This window comes from Neodiprion lecontei, chromosome 3 (assembly GCF_021901455.1).
Source record: "Neodiprion lecontei isolate iyNeoLeco1 chromosome 3, iyNeoLeco1.1, whole genome shotgun sequence".
Classification (NCBI taxonomy): Eukaryota; Metazoa; Arthropoda; class Insecta; order Hymenoptera; family Diprionidae; genus Neodiprion; species Neodiprion lecontei.
This window is the reverse complement of record NC_060262.1, coordinates 28,746,142-28,767,761: the sequence shown is the minus strand read 5'-3', so window position 1 is coordinate 28,767,761 and position 21,620 is coordinate 28,746,142. Positions and strand designations below refer to the sequence as shown.

General features: G+C 41.2%; 2 protein-coding genes across 6 annotated transcripts in view; one reads left to right on the top strand and one right to left on the bottom strand.

Annotated features, from left to right (window-relative positions):
• Nucleotides 1-3,401: 3,401 nt before the first annotated feature.
• The window catches only part of LOC107216629 (rhophilin-2), a 50,737-nt gene continuing 32,518 nt past the window's right edge, over nt 3,402-21,620 (bottom strand). For 4 of the 5 annotated variants that reach the window (XM_015653876.2, XM_046734931.1, XM_015653873.2 and 1 more), the window contains 11 exons: nt 19,240-19,355; nt 16,729-16,860; nt 11,057-11,132; nt 8,804-8,881; nt 7,725-8,108; nt 7,124-7,222; nt 6,755-7,025; nt 6,447-6,641; nt 5,419-5,648; nt 5,136-5,288; nt 3,402-5,056 (listed from right to left, as the gene is read on the bottom strand). In XM_015653876.2, the coding sequence (XP_015509362.1) occupies nt 4,856-5,056; nt 5,136-5,288; nt 5,419-5,648; nt 6,447-6,641; nt 6,755-7,025; nt 7,124-7,222; nt 7,725-8,108; nt 8,804-8,881; nt 11,057-11,132; nt 16,729-16,860; nt 19,240-19,355 (1,935 nt within the window). In that variant the 3' untranslated portion in view covers nt 3,402-4,855. Of the gene's footprint in view, nt 5,057-5,135; nt 5,289-5,404; nt 5,649-6,446; nt 6,642-6,754; nt 7,026-7,123; nt 7,223-7,724; nt 8,109-8,803; nt 8,882-11,056; nt 11,133-16,728; nt 16,861-19,239; nt 19,356-21,620 lie in introns of those variants that run through there. The other variant, XM_046734932.1, reaches the window with a different exon arrangement.
• LOC124293580 (protein tilB-like) lies at nt 8,010-10,832 on the top strand. The gene is made up of 5 exons (XM_046734935.1): nt 8,010-8,142; nt 9,143-9,491; nt 9,575-9,860; nt 9,959-10,227; nt 10,307-10,832. Exons 2-5 carry the CDS (start codon nt 9,163-9,165, stop codon nt 10,755-10,757), a joined length of 1,335 nt encoding a protein of 444 aa, XP_046590891.1. The 5' UTR covers nt 8,010-8,142; nt 9,143-9,162; the 3' UTR covers nt 10,758-10,832.

Genomic DNA, 21,620 nt, shown 5'->3' with positions numbered 1-21,620 from the left:
CGCTGTCTAAAAATAAGATATGAATTACATTTTCGTCAAGTGAAAGGCTTGTGCTGCATGTATAATGCGTAGTTAAAATATTAATGTAACCGTTAGTGGTATGGAAATAGTATAAAGCGATGGTATGTTATGAGAATAAGGAAGGTATAGAGGTAATTTAACTCGAAAAACGCCAAAGTAGCCGGTGGCAATAAAATTCCGATAGCAACGAGACTGTCATTAACAAAATTAATCTGGAAAATTATTGATGGAGCTATGTCCCGTATCAATTTTCCGATTCCTTTTTACTGCGTTTTTTTCATACGCAGCCCGACAGAACATGTCTGACATAGAATTATTGCATAATTTCGAAGGATTCGAAAACTTCACTCACTGCGGCCGTTAAACAGACCGATCTGTGTGTTACTGTGTGGCATAAAGGCTATATTTAGACTTGTGCACTCCGACGACCACTTTCTCCGATGACCCTAAAAACCGAGAACGGATCTGAAAGAAAGTGCATCGCCCTGCACCAACGGTGAGGGTCTCAGAGCACGTACAATGAATACCACGGTGCACAGCATTTTGTATATGTATACGTTGGCATATCCGTCTTGCTCGTGAGATTTCACAATTTTACATGTATACAGGTAGATTATAATAGTTACAGTTCCGAGGAATTTCATTTTGTTTGCACTGGCTGGCAGATTTATTGATATAGCCTACCGTGGACCCTAGTACGGATAATTTAACATCTGTTTGCAAAATAGACGAGGGTAAACTGGTGGCATTGACGTCTGGCGTTGCAGGAAACCTGCACGTTCAAAATATTAATCGTTCATTTAGTTACGTCGCAGTGTCATTTCAGTGAGCTGAGTGACCACCAAACTAACATTCCTACACACACGAACGAAACCGCGTCGTAATCTTCGGTGTTCCATGACCGTGAATTAGCCACGATTTATAATATCACTTTTGAACTCGATGTGTATAACGATACCTTTAATGGCAAAAATTGTTTCACACACCGTCAGAATTTTTATTAATCAATCCATAATTGCGGTTTCGAAAAAATATTGTGTAAGGTATTGAAAAATACGTGACATAACTACGATCAAAACGAATCATTTGTTCGATTTATCTACCATACAATCAAAATTCCGTTTGAGTCAAACGAACGTGGAAAACTATTTACAGAAATTGAGTATACCTTATTCCTATAACCGTCTACAGAATACGTTGCTATCACTGATCGATCATACGATACTTTTGACAAAGAATTTGACTTTCCCTCTCGAATATTTAATGCTTTCATGAACAACAGAGTCAACAGAGTTCGTTGAATATACCAAATGTGGTGGATAAAAAATTTTTGCAATTAAAAAAAAGAAATAAGTATTATTTGATTAGGCAAAAAAAGTTAAAACAATAATTCGTATCATCACGTAGAACCACATTTATGTCAATCGACTAGACACTTCTACCGCCAAAATACAATGCTCCAGTTTCTTTTACTTTAAAGAACAATAGTAAAAAAACAACTCTCAATGACAAAATTGCGCTTAAGCTTAACAATCTGGAGCTTTCGAGATAGATTTCTTCAGTCGAATAAAATCGTGAAATTATTACGTAATTTTTCTCGTATAAAATTAGCGAATTATGGAGATTCGTCACATACGCCGACAGTGCTTCGCAACTTCAGGTAGTAAAATTGCGTCACATAGTGCGATATTCCGTGAAAAAGTTTATTCTGTACTTTTTATGAGCATCTAACTAAATTTATTGTGTCGCATACCGTAAAAGAAAAAACTATGTATACACGGATCGTGTTCATTGCATAAGTGTTCCGAAGGCTCGTGGTCGGTATCAATGTCTTTATGGGTATTCATTAGGATTTTCCACGCGTGTACGTTTGTACTTCCACCAGAGATTTTTCAATATCGTGGCACTATCGATCACTGATTACCGTGTCGACGACCTAATGCATTCCACAAGGTTGTTCTATACGCGCAACGTACTTACAATTAGAATTGGTAGGTAATATTAACATTTGCAATCGATTCGAATTAATTGATTAACGGGCATCGTGACATCGGATACAAATGGGATTTTGAATGCGCTACGTGCCGCTTCAACCGTCCCATGCAAAATATATCGTATATCAATTGACATAACATATTATGTAATTTGATTTTCTTCGAAGGAATCAATTTCCATTATACGATGTATCATTAACTGGTAAATAAGTTCTTCAAAAACCAGGTCTGGGCTGAATTACTAATAAGCAATTTGGTCGATCATTCTTAATTCAATAACAATCGATCAAAGATCAGACTTACCATTAGATCTCTGTAAGGTTTAAAATTTCCGGGATCGAATCAGCGGGTTATAGCTATACGATATGGTTGAAAGAATGGATAAATTTTGGGAATTCATACCTCGGCAGTCAATCATCTAATTCTATTCGGGTTTCTTCTAGACAAAAATATGTAGAACAAGCTTCATTCTTTAAAATTAAAATCAATGAAATTATCGTTAACGTCAACCGTTTTGCTCTGTGCCATGTTTTGCGGTCCTCACATGTTTCGGAAACGACTTATAATTGGTTATCGACAGATAAATTCCTCGAATTCGCCCATTTTTCCAGCAGTCTATATATAGCTATACTCGTATTATATACATTCGTTTAAGGAATATAAATTTCATTTAAGACTTCAAAACAAATCGTAACCAGCCATACTTGATGTTAGATGATTTAAAAAAATTTATGAAGACCCTTTCATTTCCTGGAGCATGTTAATTTTATGATGTTTTTGTTTGTTATGTAATTATTTTGTATTTCAATTTTCTGTTACCTGTTTAACAGATGAGGTCGGCATTTTGTACGTAAAATTGTACAGAAATTTCAATGAATTCTAGATGATCTGAACAAGTGTTTCGTTCTTGAGATTTAATGAAAATTTATTCAGTGTCCTTTCAAAAAAGACAAAATCGATCAAATAAAAGATGAGTAAAAATTACTCATTCGAGTCTGTTTTAACCGAAAACGAAATTCGGAAAATGAAAAGAATCTTTTTACGCGAAAAATGGCATGAATACGAAAGTATTAAAAAGTGTCCACGAATATTAAAGAAGTGAAATGAAAATCGATAATTTTAGTATTACGTTAATCTATTTCCGTACTTGTCCTCATACTTACGTAGGCATATTCAGTTTTCGCCTTTACCGGTTCAGCAGATTACAAAATATGATCCGCAGTCGATTACAAAGCGACGAAATATTCTGTTCATCGGTAATGAGATACAACATCAGAGTCACGGTAATAGGATTACTCTGATACTGTGGTACCAATGCTAACGGTATTATGGCGCATGTGAATTTGATTATTCAAGTTTAGAAAAATATGTATAAAGAATAACCGGTGAATTTGATATGCCTTTAATATATTCTTTATCGCTCAATAATCAATAACAGTATACAACGAAAGATATTTATATTATCTTGTTACCGTACAGGATAGTCTGAAAAATTATCATAAAAATTTTACAACCACAAAGTCCTCAGACCATCCTGTTACCTGCAACGGATTCCTGAAATACAATCGGTATATATAACACCTAATGTAGACGGTATATAACTACAAATTATGATATAATATATTCAAGTATGTACATTGCGAACTGTACTAGACGATTAATTAAATTGTACAATCCTTAATTGTTTATAATATTTGATGTCTGGAAGGGGCATTTAGTGGTTCGAAATGTCCGAGTTATCGAAACAATGAAAAAACGTGACCAAAACAGTTAGGTCAGATAATGACAAATACCAAGTACGACTTGTGGCAGGGAATATTCAAAAACGTTCACTCCAAAGTCCGGTAGATTTGGCGAAAAACCTGTAATAAGTTTTGAGGAAGTAGACAAATTTGAACTTATAAAGATTATACTCAACTCTTTCTCGGTTTAGCATCCCAGTTTGGTGTTATTATATTTATGTATGCATTCAACGACCTTGGCCATTTGATCTCGATTTGACGAGAAAGGTGTGGATGCAGTCTCACGTTATAATAACAATGTCTAACTAACTACAACGTCCCTTCCATAGTTAGAGATTCTTATCACCCCATGAAATTTGTATGGCAAATATATATATAAACATTACTCTAACGCTATATTACACTGTTCATATATGTTATGCAAATTGCTTTACATTGTAATGTATAAATTATTATTAAGCATTTTTTACTTCTATAATGAGCTTCCCAAGATACTTATGGTATAAGCATCTTTATGACATACGATTCTTATCATACAATTAATGATTTTATACAAATCTGTAATACAATAGTTATTCATCGCGATAACCATTTATATATATTGAGAAAAAGTTAAATGAATCCTTTCCTCCGACAAGATTGTGATTTTCCCGATCAATAGTATGAAAAAAAAATTGGCCCACACCGTCTGCGCGATTAAGTTGTTTTTTTTTTTTTAAGATTAATTACCCAAGTTTTCTTCATTAATTTTGTTTTTTCTTTTCAAATACAGAAAAAAGAAATCCTAATTTCACCATATTACTCGTATGTAGATAAACAAATTATTTAAGAAAATAAAAGCGTACGATTGCCAAGAAAAGTCTGTCAATTAATCTTATCACGAGAGCAAAAACTCGTCTACGACGCTATTCATCAGCGAAGCTGCAATAATTGCAGAGCAAAGCAGGGGCGGGCAATAAATGACGGCGAAGAATTCGGTATACCCTTGTATGATCAGATCTACTCACTTGCAGTGTATAAATAGAAGCTTCTGCAGAGTGGCGTCTCGCAAATCTGATTCTCTAAATTCATCAGACAATTTTTTAGAGTGATGTAAGATCATCTCAGTATGACGTTGTCAAATGTGAGGTCTCTGCTGTCCCGTTGACTGCCAGATTTTTTGAAAGGATTCCAAGGGAGCCTCCTAGCGACGTGAGCAGTCGTTACCGATCCTGCAGGACTCGGTTGTCCTGAAGAAACACCCGACGAACTGCTGGCGGAGACGCTACCTTTGTCGTGACGGTTCGATTTCACTGGTTTCTGTGAGGCGGGTTATAAAAATGTCTTTAACGCGCTACCCTCGCATCATCGTTATAGTGAGAAGTGTAAGCCAACTTACTTTCAGATAATTTCTATCCATCGGAGTGACAAGTTTCAAACTGATGGAATCCCCGCATTGCTTTATCAGACGCACAACTTGATCATGAGAAGCCCATTTGACGTCCTTGTCTCCGATACTAACGATGAAGTCACCTTCTTTCATTCCACCCAACTGGAATCATTATTATTCATTGGACATATTGCTTTCGATTCCTATCGAGTTTACACGGAGACCAAATAATTATCATTTTGCTTCGGTAAATTGACGAACTCTAAAGTGAGACATACGTCCATCCACTTACGTCGGCCAAGGAGTTGTGATCGACCGCAGCCACGATAACTGGAGCGTCACCGCGAACGCTGAATCCGAATCCTTCGCCCCCAGGACCTCTCTGAAGCTGAACCAATCTTGGCGCCGTCCAGTGTCTCTTTGCGGAAAATATTGCAACAGGACCAAGGGATCTGAATAAATCGTCCACACCGTGCTGACCGAAGTCTGGATGGGTCAGACTCAACTGAAACTTTGTGGATGCTGGAAAAATGTTTAAATTGTAATGACTGAAGAGAGGAATAAAACGAATAGGTAGATGAGTAAAAGTATTTAATTTTTAGAGACTCGAAAAACCTGGCAAAATGCTTTTTTGGTGCTGTACAATCTACGAGCATTGTATGTTTATTGTTCATTTTACTTGCAAACAGAAAGAAGGTGTAGAATTGCCTATGAAATTTTGGCTTGAACACCGTTTTTCAACTATCAATAAACATGGAATAAACCAACTTTTGACTGCCATAAATCAGACGGACGTGTTTTCAGTGCAATAAGCTCAAATTTTTATTAATGCTTCTTTAAAAAAAGCAAAGATCTTTATCTGTGAGTACCAATAAATACCTCACTCCTAACGATTCGTGATAAAATCTCCCACACTTATTTACACAGTATGTGCAAAGATGGCGAGCAGGGATTTTTTAGGCAACCTTTCAAAATGAGTGTAAACCATGAGTCAGATTAGTCCGTTCGTTTTGCGATAAAAAAAATTATAGATAAAGGTTAAATGCCTATCGGATTGTCCATTATCGTTACCTGCTCACTGTGTGCAAACTGCAGTCTGACTACCTGAGTAATACGAACCACATAATCATGGCAGCATTTATTTCGCTGTGTAACGAAAATTGCGCAATCTTATACTCGTGATGAGTCGGTGACAACTATACCTGGTATCATTGCACAAGCTGGTGGGTTACAAACAATACAGAACGCAGTGCGCAACTTGTTGCACGAGAAAAATGATCTCGTCTAACGCTGGAGCGAATATTAAATTTCAGGACTCACCTAAAATGTGAGGAGGATCGAGAAGTTCCCGGAAATCATCCTCGTCGCCAACCCGATTGTATTCTTCGAAGGTGGCGTCCTGCGCCCTCTTCAAAACCCTCGCCAACGCTTGTTTGCCCTTCAATTCGCGGCACATTCGTTGCAGCCTTTGACTCTCTTCGTGAAGTATTTGAGCCTCTCTCAAATGAGCTCTACCTGCAGGTAAAATCGTGAATTTATATCGTCGTAAAATTCAGATCTATTCAAAATCTGATGTGTGCTGGCGTGTTTCGCCAATTTCTCTCTTTTTTTTTCACGAAAAATCTTACTCAAAAGCTTGCGTTCCTGTTCGTCCTTCGGCACAGTTGTGTCTATCTGAGTTTTACCATCACTTTCCTGAATGTGCTCGAGGACGAGCCTCGTCTCTACACGCATTTCGGAGACTGGTCGCTCCAGAAGCCCAACGGCACAATGCTTGTGAGCCATCGCTAAGTGGTGTTCACGTTTGACAAGAATCAACGATACCCATGACTCGGGGACGTAGTCGCGTACCGGTTCACGCGAAATGAGGGAATGAACATCTGCGTAAACCGCTGCTACCTGAAACAGAAGCATTTATGAACGTGCAAGCACCGTCACTTTTTACGCACGTAGTACAATATTTACAGAGTATAATCACACTAGCGAGAAACCATTACCTGCGCAGCCTCTTGAGCAAGGTCCAAAGATATATCGATATCCCTGCTATCTCTTGACTGCAATTCCAATTTTTCAAAAAGACATTCCCTCGCTTGAGCCTGGAATAAGAGAAATTAATATACTTCAGAGGCGTTCTTTTCGGGCAAAAGCCTGATTGCATGAATCGTGATTTCCCGATGTAACGATATGCGACTTTCGGCATACGCCCGATTCAGAGAGAGAGGAAAGGGACCAAAGAAAAAAGAAAACCAAGTCACACGCACGCGCCGTCGAGCAATGACGTCTAGAGTGGATAATAGGAATATGTTAATTTACAACGAAATCTGCCGTATGACTAGACAGCGTCATTGTGAACAACACGCCCTCTGACATATAAAGTATAATAAGGTATAGACGCCTTGATTTATGCTAATCGACTAATTCCACATGCGCTTGAACGGGTGTCTCATTCTAAAGTGAAATTACGAACAGTCATTGTATTGTAATACATAAATACATACATGCATACATAGGTACCTATATATATTCTGTACTGAAATGAAATTCGGAGTCAAGGATTCAGTTTTCATTGTTTTTTTCACAAGCACAAACAAATCTTACCAGCATCAGCTGAACGAGCATTTCCAGCATCTCTGGACCCAAATCCATGCTCGGAGCGTTGGTAAAGTTTTCGTGGATGTACCTAAAGGTACCAGCGGCTCGGAGGAAGGAGTCGACCGCCTGATCGAGTCCCCGAGCTGTTCGTCTGTCCTGTCTGGCACCCAGCTGCGTATAAAGAGCACCAGCGTTGAAGAGAACCGAAGCTTTTTCGAACGCCACTGTTCGCTGACAGCTAGGAACTCCCGTCAAAGAGTCGAACCATTCGAAATATATTCCCAAGCTTCGATCCGGTGGAAAAAATCTTCTCTCGATGAAGTAAAGCTGGTTATAGTAGCGGAGAAGCAACGCTATTCCTGGCGTGTCACGAGTCGGCGTCCTCATGGCCTAGAATCGAAGGACATTTTCAGTATGCGGTGATGTAGGTACACTTTTAGTTTCTTTTTTCGGAAGGGGGATCTTTTGTATTGATTATTTTTTGCAACTGTACTATATACGGTTCACGCTGATTGACTGCATTATCGCGTGGGTCGACTGAGTAATGTAATGTTTGAGGTCAGCGAGCGGCACACAACTGTGACGTTTCTCTTGTAATATCGGTAGCATAAAATAAATCAGATGGTTCGTTTCATGCGCTGATCGTTCAAGTTGATGGTACATTATTCGGTAGGTTCGTTTGGAAAAAAATCGTGAATAGCATCAAGGATCGATTTGCAAATTGAAAAATATTTCAATTCAGAATCCCTTGGGCCACGATCAGTAAACCCTGGTGATATACACACAGAGACGACTGAAAATACTGATTGTACTTTATGCCGTCGATAATTCACAGGATTTACCGCGTCCCTCTTCGTTTATAGGCAGCAATCTCAAGTGCTCTTTGGTATACGTGATTTTTCTGGAGAAAGCTTCGACAAGCGACAAGCACGACGGTGTGTCAGTAGTAAATTACATGACCGTTTAAGAAGTGTCGCAATCGATGGAATTTCGTTTGAATTCTTGTGAAATCGTTCTGATGCCATTCCATTCGATGATTTGGCAACGATTTCAGCAATGAATTCTACATTTTGACAATTTCATACCTGTCTAGTATCCATGAGGTCTGCAATCGCTTCTTCGTAATGGCTGCCATCCTCACTGTAGTGCTCTAAAATAAAATCCTAGAAAAGAAAGGTTGTTTTAGAAATAACGAATCCGTGATTATGAAGAATCGTATTTCTAGATATACGTCTTCAGAAGTATTTTTGTCTAGAAAGGTTGCTATTAGTCAAAACGAATGTATTGGATTGGCCTTGTTTCAGAGAAAATTTTATGTCGACCTGGAGAACGAATTGGCTAAGACACCCCTAGTTGCTACTCGATATGTTAAATCGATATTTCGTTACCAACGTCAACTAGTACATACCTAACCACAATTGTAGGAAGACGAACTTGGGCGAATATGGTGCGAATCACGATAGAACTTATACGAAAACGTTCCGAACACAATGAGGGAGAAATTGCAAGCCTTGAGGAAATAACACTGCACCAGGAAGACATTGAAAAAATCGAACACATAGATAGGTGGTGCAGAAACTTGAAAATACTACTCCTGCAGTACAATCTAATATCCAAAATCGAAAACCTGGGTATGCTAAAGAAATTGGAGTACCTTAATCTGGCGTTGAACAACATCGAAGTAATAGAAAATTTGGAGGGATTAGAAAGTCTTAAAAAGTTAGATTTAACAGTAAACTTTATCGGGGATCTTCGAGGCATCAAGTCACTGAGGTAAAATTGCTTCAAGATCGACGTGACTGTGTAATTAACGCGGATAGTGTTGGTCCAAGTTTTGATTCAGTGATATTTCCCAGAGAGAACGAGCACCTGGAGTCATTGATATTAACGGGAAATCCTTTCACGGATTACGAGGGTTACCGTGAGTATGTCGTAGCGACACTGCCACAGTTGAAGGAACTCGATATGGCCGAGATATCGAGGTCGGAGAGGATTATAGCCCTTCAGAGATACGCCGAGGCTTCCGACGACGTTCTCAGAGGGTACTGGAACTACGCTAAGATCCGTAAGGAGCAAATTCTACGTCATCAGAGAAGCGAATCGGTCAGAATTAGCGAACTCAATGAAGATGGAACGGAAAAGGTAGGTGTGCCTAACGGTAAGTCGTAGTTCGAATATAATGAAAAGGATCATTTAAAGATCTCGCGACGCGTTAAACATCACATGACCACTTTATGTAGGGCGGTGAGGATGACGAGGAACGTAGCGAAAAATTTTGGAAGAGCACAAGCTCGCACACTCCTGAGGACCGCATTGCCATTGCAAGAGAGAACAGGAGAAACAGGGAAAAGAGAGAGAGGAAAGATGACGAGGCTAAAAAGCCGAAATACGTTCCGAAATTGTTCAACTCGGACGGACGGCCATTCAACATAAATCAGCCCAAAGTACCATTTCGTTTGGACGATGAAAGTGACCGCGACAAAATCATTCTAGACATAGCTGTTTACAAGTAAGCTAACAGGTATAGTTGATACGTAGGCTTACGAGTCGATGAAAATTTATAAACTTTGTGACGTATGTGACTGCAGGCATTTGGATACTTCCTTTTTGGACGTCGATGTTCAGCCTGGCTACGTCAGAGTGACCATCAAAGGCAAAATATTACAACTGACCCTGTCCAGTGAAGTTTTGACCGAGAAAAGTACAGTTCAAAGATCTCAAACGACAGGGCATTTGGTGGTAACAATGCCGCGTTTAAATCCATTAAAACTAATTGCGAAGCCAGAGGACAAAGCCAAGAAGTCAACGGAAAGCAAACCCATCAAATCAGTAAAGGCCCAGTCCGCCTCAACGAGACGGGAATTTTTAGAGATTGGCCCCGAGAAAGATGACCTCGACTACACGAGAATAGTGGATAACAACAAGAAGCATCAAGAAAAAAACAAGTTGTTGGAAAGGCACAAAGATGTTTGTCGGCCTGAGGAGAAAATACCATCGAACGATTTCGTGGATAATCCTGATGTTCCCCCACTAATGTAACCTTGTTTTTAAACTCGGTGTTGAGAAAACCGTGAAATATTGACACATGCAAGCACGCACTTATAAACAATAAAGTATAGAATTAAATCGCATAGCCTGTAATTTGAGTATTGTACGAGCTGTGACATTCCTTTCCCTGCTTTTCCTTTCTTTCCATTTCCCCTGAAGTTCTTACATCTTTATACAAGAGCTTAACGCCATTTTTGACAGCACTAACCAGGTAATTTGACGATATTAGTAGCTAAAATAGCGGCAAAATGAAGAACGGGAAAGTAAAATATTTCAAGGTAAATACTCACTTTAAACGGCTCTCGAAAGTCAATGTCTTTGGTCTCCTTCAGGCCCAACGGTATCATGGGCATTACAGGTTCCTCGCTGTAATAAAATTTATATTAAGATGAAGTTTAATGCTCTGATAGGAATGTGCTTAAGGATAATAACAATCAACCGGGAATTTGTAAATCGTGAATCAGTGCTGTTTACCTGTAGCAATACACCTCGCAATACACTAATTCGTTTCTGACACGTTGCTGGATTGAAGTACGTATTCATACGAAAAGCGAGAATCGAACTGTCGCAAAATATCGAAATGCACGAACAAAATTTTTAACTTTTCATCGAGAAACGTTTGTCGTAATTATGCGAAGATGAATTCAATTTTTTGGTTCAAGAATTACGACATTATATATCCTCTCGTCGATATACCAAGTTATTACCTCCGACGAGACTTCGCATCTTTTTTACTCACAAGCAGAACGGTAAATTAAGTCGTGAATACTTGAAGAGATGACAAGATCAGAGAGTAAACGCGGGTACTTTTTATCGCAAGCTGCCTTCTAGCTACGGCCAGATACGAAAAAGTTCTCATCATTAGGTTTTCAGCAATTTAATGATACACCCTTCACGAACCGTGAGTAAAATTTAGTAGTAAGTACGCCTAAATTGTGGTTACAAGCAACATTCGTATGTGAATATATGATGTATGCTGCACGTACGAACGTGTAGCTCGATTGAAATCTTTATTCCTTCTGTTACAGCGCAGCCGGTGTGCGAGACTCAAGCCGAACATAAATAACTAATAGGATGGTCTCATTTGCTCTTACGAATACGCAATCAATTACAATTTCTTGTCTATTCCCGTTATAAAATAATAATAATTAGCAGCCTACCGCACTGTACACTACATAGACTGTGATACCCGTGACTTCCTCCGTGATGGTTGAAAAGATACAGTTTTCAAAACAGCTCAATCCCTAATGGATCACCAGAAGAACCCGGCCGAGGTAACGGTATCGGCTAGTAATGAAGAAGGCAAGTATTTAAATCTTTTATAAATACGTAGCAAGTACTGCTCGCTCGACAGCCATAGATTATATTATTTAATTGTAACCAAAGTTATCAATTTCACGGTTGTCTGTCGAAAGAACCCGAGCAACTTGAATTCTCCGCGGGAAATGCGTAAAGATCTAGCATAGAACCGCGGAATATGCATAATTTCATTCCTAAGGCATGTAATTAGTTCATTTCATTAAGGTATGCGACATTTATTCCTTCCTTTTCTAACGCATCTCCCGTGCAAAGTTTTTGACGTAAGTGTTCAACCTGCAATCTTATATGTATACCTACTTCAGTCAAGGCAACTAGATCTTCGGATATACGGGGGAAATGCTCGGCGGCGTATTCGCAAGGATGTTAAATGAAGGATCAAGGATCGCGTAGAGATTAAAGCAAATCAATCCCCGCGATCTTGGTAAAATATTCCGATGATGGTATCGTCCATGATTCATGTGGCTGGGTCAGGGAATTTTGCACTCCGGGCGATTAAAACTCATTAATTACAAAGTGTCAACAATGCTCTGTAACACAGCTCGCATCATTTCTCATTTTGTGTTATTTGTATTTTCCTACAGTTCCCCGCCCAGATACAGAGGTCAAGATTCATAACAATAACACCGCGGAAAATTGTTATGTAATATTGTATAATTCTCGTAAGACAAGGTGGATGACTAGGCTGTTTATTACTTGTTAGTTATGCATGCAAAAGTTATTTGTTGTTTTGTACAAGAGTCAGTTGCAAATTATACTGCATCAAAACATCCGGTTGACGTGAATCTTTTCCGTAATTCACATGTAACATCAACAATTACATCAAATCCTGCCAATGTTGACACGTACTATAAAACGAAGTTCAAGATGAAGATGAGTTCGAATGGATTTATTGTGTGAATGTTTAGCCAAAATGACACAAAAACTTTTCATGATTATTATTTCCTTCCACTTTCTACCACGCATAGTTAGGCGTAGGAGGATTCTTAAACTAACTTATCGCCTCCGTAGTCATCACGTCATACCGGGATACAATAAAGCGTTCATTCCGAGTTGATTCGCTGAGATGAAAGTCTGACATGTTTTCGTGGCCTGGTTCCTCCGGTCAAAAGGCAGCCAGCCGGCCGTCAATGAAATCTTTGCTTTGAATCATATATTTAAATTTCACCTTTCAGTTGAGCTTGTATAAACAACTGCTCGAAATTTCTTAGAGAGATCTCGGACTCGCTTTAAGGCCTCATTCAAACACTCCTCCATTTAACGTGATTTCATCAATTGTGATACAATTAACTTCACTTTGGTCGAGTCTCATTTATCATGTCATTAACTTCGCTTGAATTTTAAAGTTCGCCGAACTGCAGTTATACCCTAAAGATGGAAATTCAAATTCGAATCATAAAGAAATCGCATTAGAAAGTTTGGTATCTGTTTTCATTCCGGAAACAAAACTTGGTGGGGAATGATCAATGATCGTAGTGCAGTCGTACCGCTGAACAATTAACTCGTGTAAAAAACAAACAAGCCTGCATCACGATTACGTCTTGCGATCACTATCACGATGTCCAACATAGCCGAGAGTCTGCATAACATTCCTGTAGTGGGACTAGCGAATGCTTTCTTATACACGCTCCAACGGGCTGTTTAATTGCTCCCCTCATTGACCTCAAAAATTACGGGCAACTCGCGTCCTTGAGACGGCTGAGTTGTTCCGGCGCATTTAAATTCTGGTCTCTTTCAGATTCGTGCGGATTGTCGGATGTTTGTGAAATTTCTGAAACACTCTGTGGTACATTTATTTCAATGCGTTAGTCGGAGCACGTATAATAAATTATCGCAGCTAGCCTCACGTCAGGCTTCCCGTTAGTGAATGAGACGTGGAGAAGGGCACGCACGCATACACGACGGTTAGCTGATAGTGTGAGATGATTGTCGACGTACTTCTGGCACACCTCAGAAAAAGTGGTAGAACCGTTGGGTCTCGGCTCCGTAGCTGCATCTCTTGACGCGGATGTTGAAGTCACTCGGCATGTACGTCAAGACGTGTCCGTACTTCACTCTGCTACGACTTCGCAGAAGCACCAATGACCAGCTGCCGGTCTCGGGGTGTAACCGAAACCCGTCGTTTACAGTATTCCCCGTTTCTCAAAGACGAATTTTCGCTCTGTCTACGGAATTTAGAACTGGATCACACCCGTCAGAATTATCGACCAGCTGGGTCTGACGACTCGTGACGGAAAATACCATGCATCGTCTAATCATAATCCTTATGAGGGAAGAAGCCGTTTGAATGAGAGTCCAACGTCGCGGTGCATCTAATGCCACGTTATGTTATGCCTGTGTAGCAGCTCGGAAATTGGATTACCTATTCCAATTGCATATTGACAGAGAACAGCACCGATTTCTTTTATGACGGTAAATATTATAAATACGTACGTTACAGGCTACACACCACCAAACTAGTTTTCGCTGGGCAGAGTATATTACAGTCATTGTGCGTGAGCGTACGATGTTGTAGCTGCATAAACGCGAGATTTTAATGGGCGACTATAATTAATTCAGGCATCTTATCGAAACGTGCTAGTATACATGTGAATATATGTATTATGTTAATGTGTTACGGTTATCATTTGTTGACTCGAGACACTTTGGCTGACGCGACCACACGAGCTTCCGAGATAAACTGGACACACTGTCTAGCCTAGCAGTGTCTTCATCGATGCAGTCACCCTCAATTTCACTCCTCGAGACATCTTCGAACCAGTGACGTGCTCAGCTAACGTCTAAACAGACACAGCGCTGTATGGCATCATTGCTGCGCGCAAACACCAACCAAGTGCCGAAATATATCCGCGTAAATCTCTCGCACGCGACAGCTTGGTGCTTCCACAAAGAATTGCAGGATGATTAATCTCAAAAGTCGACGAAACTAGTCCCAGGGAAGTTGGTAATCATAATTATCAGTATATACCGCGTGCTGAACTGCTCTGTCAACCCATTCAACTCTCGGCCTGAGTCCATTACCCGTAAATGACAGCTGTCCGCTCTTGTCCTGAGTATAGTGAACTCTGTACCTACACCGATCATGTTACGGGATTTATTATGGTCCGATTCGTTATTCCGTCATGCAGAAGATGATACTATTCACAATCAGGAAACCGTCCAAGTTTCTGCTCACCGACAGACGATTGAATTCTCGGGATTGTTAATTCCAGCGATGCCACGGTACCTGTACAACGTTTTTTTCATCAGATCTGCTGTCGCATGGTTCCGCGGACAAAGTCACAGAGCTGGCGTTAGCTGACATGGCACGATGTCTACTTCTCTCGCCAGCGTACAATATACGTTATAAAGAATTTCCTTCAAGAACTGAGATCCTACTTAGACGCCGTAACACATCGCGTTGTGGGCGGCCAGTGACCCAGGAATCGAAGCATAGCCAACGCGACGCGCTGCCCGGCTGCTCAGCCGGACGGACAGAAGAAGCCAGACGGAAGTTGTGGGGTGGTAAAAGTTTCTGCGCCGAGAGCCACAGTTCATTCCAAGATACGCGTCGACTTCAAGCATTGCAATGCTTGTAACAATATTTACGATTCAATTCTGCATTTCAGCTGTATTATACTCATTGTACAGCTGGTATCATTCCGGTAGTTGCCGACGAAATCGGTCTCCGGTTGAACAGTCGGCGCAGTTACAAGTATCGGCTGCTCCGGCTCGAAGAGAACTTCAAGCACCACGACAGCTTCCTACTGGTCACTGCCGACTTGTAATGCAATTCTTGCCGCGGTGTGGTATCAGTTTAGAATATCTATGCACTCCACCACCCGCCTCTCGAGTGCTTCCTGGCGTGCGATCCATTCTGGTACAAGATGTATACGTTTCCCCAGAGTCTGCACTGCAACGCCTTGGGCGCCAAGAGGAGCACCCGTTTAACACCTCGCTTTAAGATAAGAGCATCTGTTATCGGTCATCGCGCCATCGCGGATGCGAGTCGGAGTTGCGGTTGGGAACAACCCGCGTAAAAACAATGAAGCCCGCTGGGAGACGCGCTTCGGTAAATCGAAATACTGCCATTCCGAGGTCGTTGGAATCACACGCTCTAATTTTCGATTCCTTCTCTCCAGCAGGTTTCAATCGCTTTGAACATACGTCCATTAAGTTATGTGGCATCACTTCCGCAATTACATCAACATTTTTAGTTTACAGCGAAACTCAAGGCTCCGTCTTTTCACGTGGCAAGAGCCTAGCTGCTCCGAGTTTCGATATGCATTGCGAGCGTTCATACGGAGTTGTGTAGGTGTGATACTGAGTGCCGATTGCAGCCTGCAACGGATAACTATCGTTCGCGGTTCGTGGAACAGCAATCGGTGTTCGAAATTCAAATTGCGAAGATACGCTCGATCAATCGACTATGCCGGATACGGGGGACCCGCAACGTCTTATCGCGGCGTCTCGTGGGAATACTGGACTGTGCATAGAGTATAACCGAACACAGTGAGCTCATGCTGTGTAAGTGAATGCGGATGCGACGGAGTAAAATTACTCGCAGCTTTTATAAGTCGGCATTAAGTGGCGACTGACTCGTCGGAATCGTTATTCGTACAGAGTTTAAACGTATTTCGGAGGTAGAAGGTATTACGGAACTCACCTGTCGGCATTCTGATAAAGTTCCACCGAGCTGTTCAATTCAGCCAGCTGTTCCTTGAGCAGCTGCAGATTCGAATTCACGAAACTCAACTCCAGGGCGACCGTCTCCTTCAGTTTTCTGTTCGTCGTGGCCCTAAAATTTGATCAAATAACGGGACAGGTTATAAGTCGTGCATTTTACAACATATAAATTCATGTTGGTGTGAGGTCGATGAAGTGAGAACGACTTAAGTGGAATAAAGTATCGTTACGAAAATCTTCCCTCAAAGCTACAGGCTGCGAATATATTCTTACACGGAAATAATCTTAAAAATGGTTCTCTCCTACGTAACTATACGGCAAAAGGCCTGTGTCATTTTTTTTTTTTTTGATACAATCTAAACTACGTTTCATAATAACTCATCGTGAAAGAGCTACAATGACTTGGTAGATTCTTGCGTGAAAACGGGATTCCCTGCTTTTATTACCTCTGTAATGGCAGCTACCGTGTACAGAAGGAACATGAATCTCATGAATGCAATCCAATCTGTTGCAGAAAGTATCCATTATGATCACATGGACACAAAAACTACAATGAATAGGATTCGTTCTCTACCTATAGTATCCAAAAAAGCTTTTACTCAACGTAACTTGTTCCTGCATCATGAGCACTCAGTTAATCGTAAAGATAGTTAAAGTTAATAGGCGTGTACTTAATTAGGTGCACAGTTATCTAAATATCCGGCTTTAGTCAATATAAATTGGTAATTTGCTTTCGTCCGTCTTATCTTTAAATCGTAGAACAAGAAGGATGCATTAATGTACTTAGAATACAGCAAATAAACATGTCACATTTAATCTTGTTCAGATGTCAAACTAGTCGATCAGATGCTAAGTTTCACTAGGTGAAATCGTATGCAGAAAAAAAAAATTCGGAGCACTTAAGATAGCGCAAAATTTCCGAGTACAGTCATTGAGCAATTGCACGAACGATGCGAGAACAAGTTTTTCAGCACGTTCGCATTGTAGCCATCGTCCCAATTTATAGAAAAGCATTATATCATGTTTAATTTCCAGATGATGCGTTGAGGGTAACTTCTCATGAAGGGTGACATTCTGTAACGTTGCTACGGGATTCCTGTTCTGCTATTCGCAGAATGCTGTATAACTCGTCAGTACTGAACCAGGCAGGTACGTGTTCGAAGCGGAAAATTGAAGATATCAAGGCCGTGAATACTGACATGGAACGAATAGAAGCAAGAAATTCCATTTTCACGCAAGAATCGTTCAAGTCATCGCTGCAGCCGGTTTGTTTCTTCGTAGGAATTGGATGTATAATATAAATTGAAAAACAATTATAAGAGCGGATTACTTCTGAATGAAAAAATGTTCCAACAAGGGACTGGCTTGCGGGTTACACGACCACCGAATGATCCGTGGTGAAAATTTAGCGGTCGATTGTATCTTACGACGATCGGTCGTTCCTGAATCCAGGTACTCAATAACTCCTGGAACGCGACGACTTGCTTGGGTAGGCGAGATGTGTAAAAGTAATAAACAAAATAAATATAATAAATCTAGGTAAGGGTGGGTAATTTGTTACGGAAGACTTCGGCGTGGCATTAGCCCAAGGTGCGCATGCGCCGGTAATTTATCTAATGTCTCCCTCGGGCGACCGACCTTGATATACAAGAAGAGTCACTGAACTGGTCGCCTGATGCCTGTAGGACCTTCGTCGTCGCCATCGGCTTCGGTGCCTTCGTAAGCAAAATACGTTACACGCGTGTAAACGTGTAGGTAGGTATCACATCCGCCGTAGAGCAACACCTACACCTTGGGGTGCGAATGCTAGATGGTAGGCAGCTAGATAATAGACAAGAGATTGTACAATATCTCGCTTCCTTTCGCGATCAGCGCGAACCCTTCCACCCCGAGATCCGCGAGCATCTTGAAGAGAAATTGGCAAACGCGCAGGAATATCGATGTCAGTGCGTATCTCGGGTGTTCGAAATATTCGCAAACCGTAAGTATATGCGCACGTGGCGACTGGGCGAAAAATGCCCTATCGCTAATTTTTTGTATTGACAAAAAGTTGAGCCATCGCAATTTAATGGGACGGGTAACGCGTGGGTAAGATGCCGGTTTGTTTTTGCTACGGTTCGATCTGGGCGTGGTGCTTTTTGCACGAGGGTTATACGAAGTAGGTCGACGCCCGATGGAGTAATGAGATAGCGTGAAGCTGTTCGAGCCATAAAACCGCCTTCGGAGGCAGGAAGCTTAGCTTGGCTGAGCTCAGCTCACTCAACTAATCGCTGGCTGGTCTCGGTTTCCAGAGAAGAATCACCCGCACTTTGAATAAAACAAATGATTTCGCTTGAAAGGGAGCTCTGACGAAGTTATAAGACCGTCTAATGGAGGCGGGACGATGCTCTACGAAGACTCGGAGGCTCGTTTAAAGGTTACAAACTTGCGGGGTTCACTCTTGAGGCAAAAGGTCACTCGGACGAGCAATCGACGAGGGAATTGAACTTACTTGAAGAGATTCTCAGCGCCTGCCCGTAGCCGGAGTTCCTTGTTGATTTCCTGGTTGAGTTTGCTTCTTCTGTTCTGAAGCTTGCCCCGGCAGGTAGCCACTCTTGGGTCGGAGCCCTGAAACACAATGAAAGCGAAAAAGAAACGATTAGCAATCCATTTAAGACGATGATCCAATGCGTGCAATTCGTGGCATGCGAATCACGACAATTCGACAGTGAGAATAGGTGTTTTACAAAACTTTGCAAGGAGTGCAAAGAACGTTAATGCCAAAGTTTCGTCTCATTCGCGAACGGTGAATTGTACATTTTAGTCCCGAATCTCCAGTAGCGGCAATTTTACAGTCTTTCGTATTTACAGGAACGTGGTCGTTTGGTGAACTCTAAAAAAATGGATATGCGCGTATTTGTTACACAGATAGAAAGTGCAGGACTCCATTGGGCATTGGAAAGTCACGTCGATATATATCCGCTGCAAGCCACGTACCTACCAGAGGCCCCATATCTGCTGGGGATTTATGGTCAAACTGGTCTCATGAGAGACGTTAAAAATCGAAGCGCTGTCTGGCGCGCGTACATTTTTATCCGAGGTACACGCAAGCCACTTAGGGCTCCCTATCTAAGCGGTTTACTTTTCTAGACGCCGCACGGCTGCAAAAAAATAAATCCTTACAACGCTTTATTATACGCGGGAACGATTCAGCAATCTTATAACGTAACGTGCAGCCGTCGTCTTGTTACAGCGCAAAAGATAGCACCGGATTTTCCAACTTTAACAACGTTCAATCCGCGAGTCTAGATTCCTACAACCTGAAAGATGGTTCCGGACTAAATTCATCCCCATAATTCTTCGTACGATTATTCATTCAATTACAGATGCTTTGTTCTCAGAGACGAGTTAAAATTCTCCGTCCCGGCAGGCTAAATTTGGCGAGATCAACTTGGTTTGTTGCTCAAACAAGTGACTGATTGGAAACCCCCTGAGATTTATGCGAGAGCTCGATCCACGTCTGTTCAGCAGATTTAAATATGCCAGAACGGGTAGGTATATGTATGTATATACGGCAGTGGCTCGTGGAAGTGATTTCAACGAGGACGTTTCTCTTCCAGTGCGTACGTTGAAAGCCGTACGTTTCAAAACCGGATTTGGTCTGTAGTAGGTATAATAATACGCCTACTCGAAAGCCTACGCGTTCTTTCGTAAAATCGTTTCGTTTTTCAGGACAAACATGAAAAACATCTCCAGAGTACAATGAGGGTGCAGATTTGTTCCCTATACGTATAAAACAACACAAAACGCTCGGAGTATCTCGCGGCTTCTTTGATTATAAGCCTCGCGTGGACAATGCGAGCGGATTGATGAAGTCACGTCTATACACAAGTGTTACGAACGTTCTAGTGTAAAGAGATACAATGGGGAAAAATAAAAAGACAAAAGAAATTCGTACAATTAAACCACTCATTAATTCAATCCAACGTGTAACTCGAGCGAAGGAGTCCCTCCGTACGTTCTTCTCGGTCTTTGTCAAAACGACGATTATCATACGAATGTGCAGAGGTAGGTGGTTGCGCAGGTGTACGTGTGTCCGCATGAATATGAAATATTGCTGATCCGATGCCTTTCGAATGCAGCGAGTGCACCGGCAGAACGCTGCTTATGCGGGAGATATCAATAGCCGCATACTATTATAGGTATGCACACAAGTATCCGGTCATATCGCCGCTCGTCCCCGTGCTGCAGGGATGTTCGATAGGGACATTGCTAATGCAGGGGACTTCGACGTGCACATGTCTACGAGGATATACAACGCATATGCATATGCGCTGTGCAATGATCGTATGCAAGCACCGTGTAATTCAGCCTTCGGGGCTACGAGTATTCATTCGATCTCCCAAGATGTATTCTCTAACTTGCTATTTCCACTCGGTGCAATGCCTTCTATACGTGCATACGCTGCTAAAAGCGTGTGCAGGTCGGGTATCTGCTAAGCCATTCGGTTCGTAAGAGAGAACATACACGTACAACATGTTCGCAGAAGAATACCGCATGCCGTATATTTCATATTTCAAGTGTCTAGTTGCGCACGATTAAACTAACGGATGGTAACAATCGGCGTCATATTTGGCTCGAGTCACCTTGACGTTGAAACACGTCCGTTTGAAAGATCTAAATTAAACTTTTTCTTCACATCAGATTTCAATCAGCTTTAATATCTCACTTCGTTTTTTCTTCCCAAGTGTCGTTGTTTTTTTCGTTCTTTTTTTTTTCACTCGTCGGATTGCAAATTCGGCGAAGTTGAGATTTGCCATTCTGTTTTAAATTCAATCACAAGAACCCGTCTATCGACGGCCGAGAATGAGCTGTAGTTATATGGTTGTCTCG

Bases quoted from the DNA above. Each gene is read 5' to 3' on its own strand.
- LOC124293580 (XM_046734935.1), top strand. From the start codon at position 9,163: ATGGTGCGAATCACGATAGAACTTATACGAAAACGTTCCGAACACAAT. The intron at 9,861-9,958 runs GTAGGTGTGCCT...CACTTTATGTAG, and splicing joins ATGAAGATGGAACGGAAAAG to GGCGGTGAGGATGACGAGGA. The intron at 10,228-10,306 runs GTAAGCTAACAG...ATGTGACTGCAG, and splicing joins CTAGACATAGCTGTTTACAA to GCATTTGGATACTTCCTTTT.